Source organism: Austrofundulus limnaeus, unplaced genomic scaffold, assembly GCF_001266775.1.
Source record: "Austrofundulus limnaeus strain Quisiro unplaced genomic scaffold, Austrofundulus_limnaeus-1.0 Scaffold563, whole genome shotgun sequence".
NCBI lineage: Eukaryota > Metazoa > Chordata > Actinopteri > Cyprinodontiformes > Rivulidae > Austrofundulus > Austrofundulus limnaeus.
In genome coordinates, this window is record NW_013952965.1 from 43,286 (window position 1) to 44,312 (window position 1,027).

General features: G+C 38.7%; 1 protein-coding gene across 2 annotated transcripts in view; it reads right to left on the reverse strand.

Moving 5' to 3' along the window:
- Window positions 1–705, reverse strand: part of grip2b (glutamate receptor interacting protein 2b) — a gene marked incomplete at its 5' end in the record, with an annotated part of 39,120 nt that extends 38,415 nt beyond the window's left edge. For both annotated transcript variants that reach the window (XR_001311837.1, XM_014026526.1), the window contains 1 exon segment: window positions 536–705. Coding sequence is in view for 1 of the 2 variants with exons in the window: in XM_014026526.1 (XP_013881980.1) it covers window positions 536–705 (170 nt within the window).
- Between the last annotated feature and the right edge of the window lie 322 nt (window positions 706–1,027).

A 1,027-nucleotide genomic window follows, 5' to 3' on the forward strand; every position in this document is an offset into this window, starting at 1 on the left:
TATATATATATTAATAGTAATATTGGTAAGTTCAGACCTTATTTGGAAGTTACGACGCTGATGATTTAATGTAATAGTTCAGAAAACGTCACAGAAAATGGGCTGAAAATCAGATCCAAACAGAAAATAAAGATCTCTGCAGGTCCAGGAGAGACTAAACTCAACTTGTCTGTCTCCTAGAGACTCCAGGTTCACAACTAAATGTATTTAACAGATACAACAGTGGATTCTGCAGGACATGTCCTCTTTAAATGAATTGTTCTGCAGGGGCACATCCCAGTCACAGATCATTTGACAGAACACCCTCTCCTCTTGGTTTTCTCATGTAGAGAATGAAGTCATTAAAGCGACCGGTTTAGTTTAGTTTAATTTTGGATCATCACAGTTTCAGTCTGGGCCTGCAGCTTTGACTTCTCCAGCCTCTCAAGACAAAAGAATCATTGTCAATAAAGCAAAAATGTCTTATTTCTATAAAAACATTTCCTGATTTCATATTCAGCACGTGTTGATTTCAGGAAGGTGGGCTGTCACCCACCTGTGTCGTGTTGCTTTCCAGTTAGTCTCGTTTGATGCGAGGGGAGAATCTCTAACTTGGCCAGCTCCATTGTGCTCGCTAACAGCTGCGTAGCCTCCAGGACTGTGCAGTGCTCTGTGGACGTCCCGTCTATGGACAGCAGGTGGTCACCGGGGTGCAGCGCTCCACACCTGGATCATCAGCGAGAAGAATTATTTAACTAACATTTCCTGTTTTCTGTTTCTTTTAAATTCTTTTAACTTCAGAGTTGAACCTGGACATGTTTCAGATCAAAGGAAACCTAAGAATCTTGGCTAAAAGTTCATTTTACATTCACCAAACACAGTTCAAATGACAGGAAGTTGAATCAGAAAGTAAACAAACTGTACAAAATGGGATTGTTGCAAATCTGTAAATACATTACAACTAATCTGTAAATATTTTACAACTAATCTGTAAATATTTTACAACTAATCTGTAAATACGTTACAACTAATCTGTAAATACGTTACA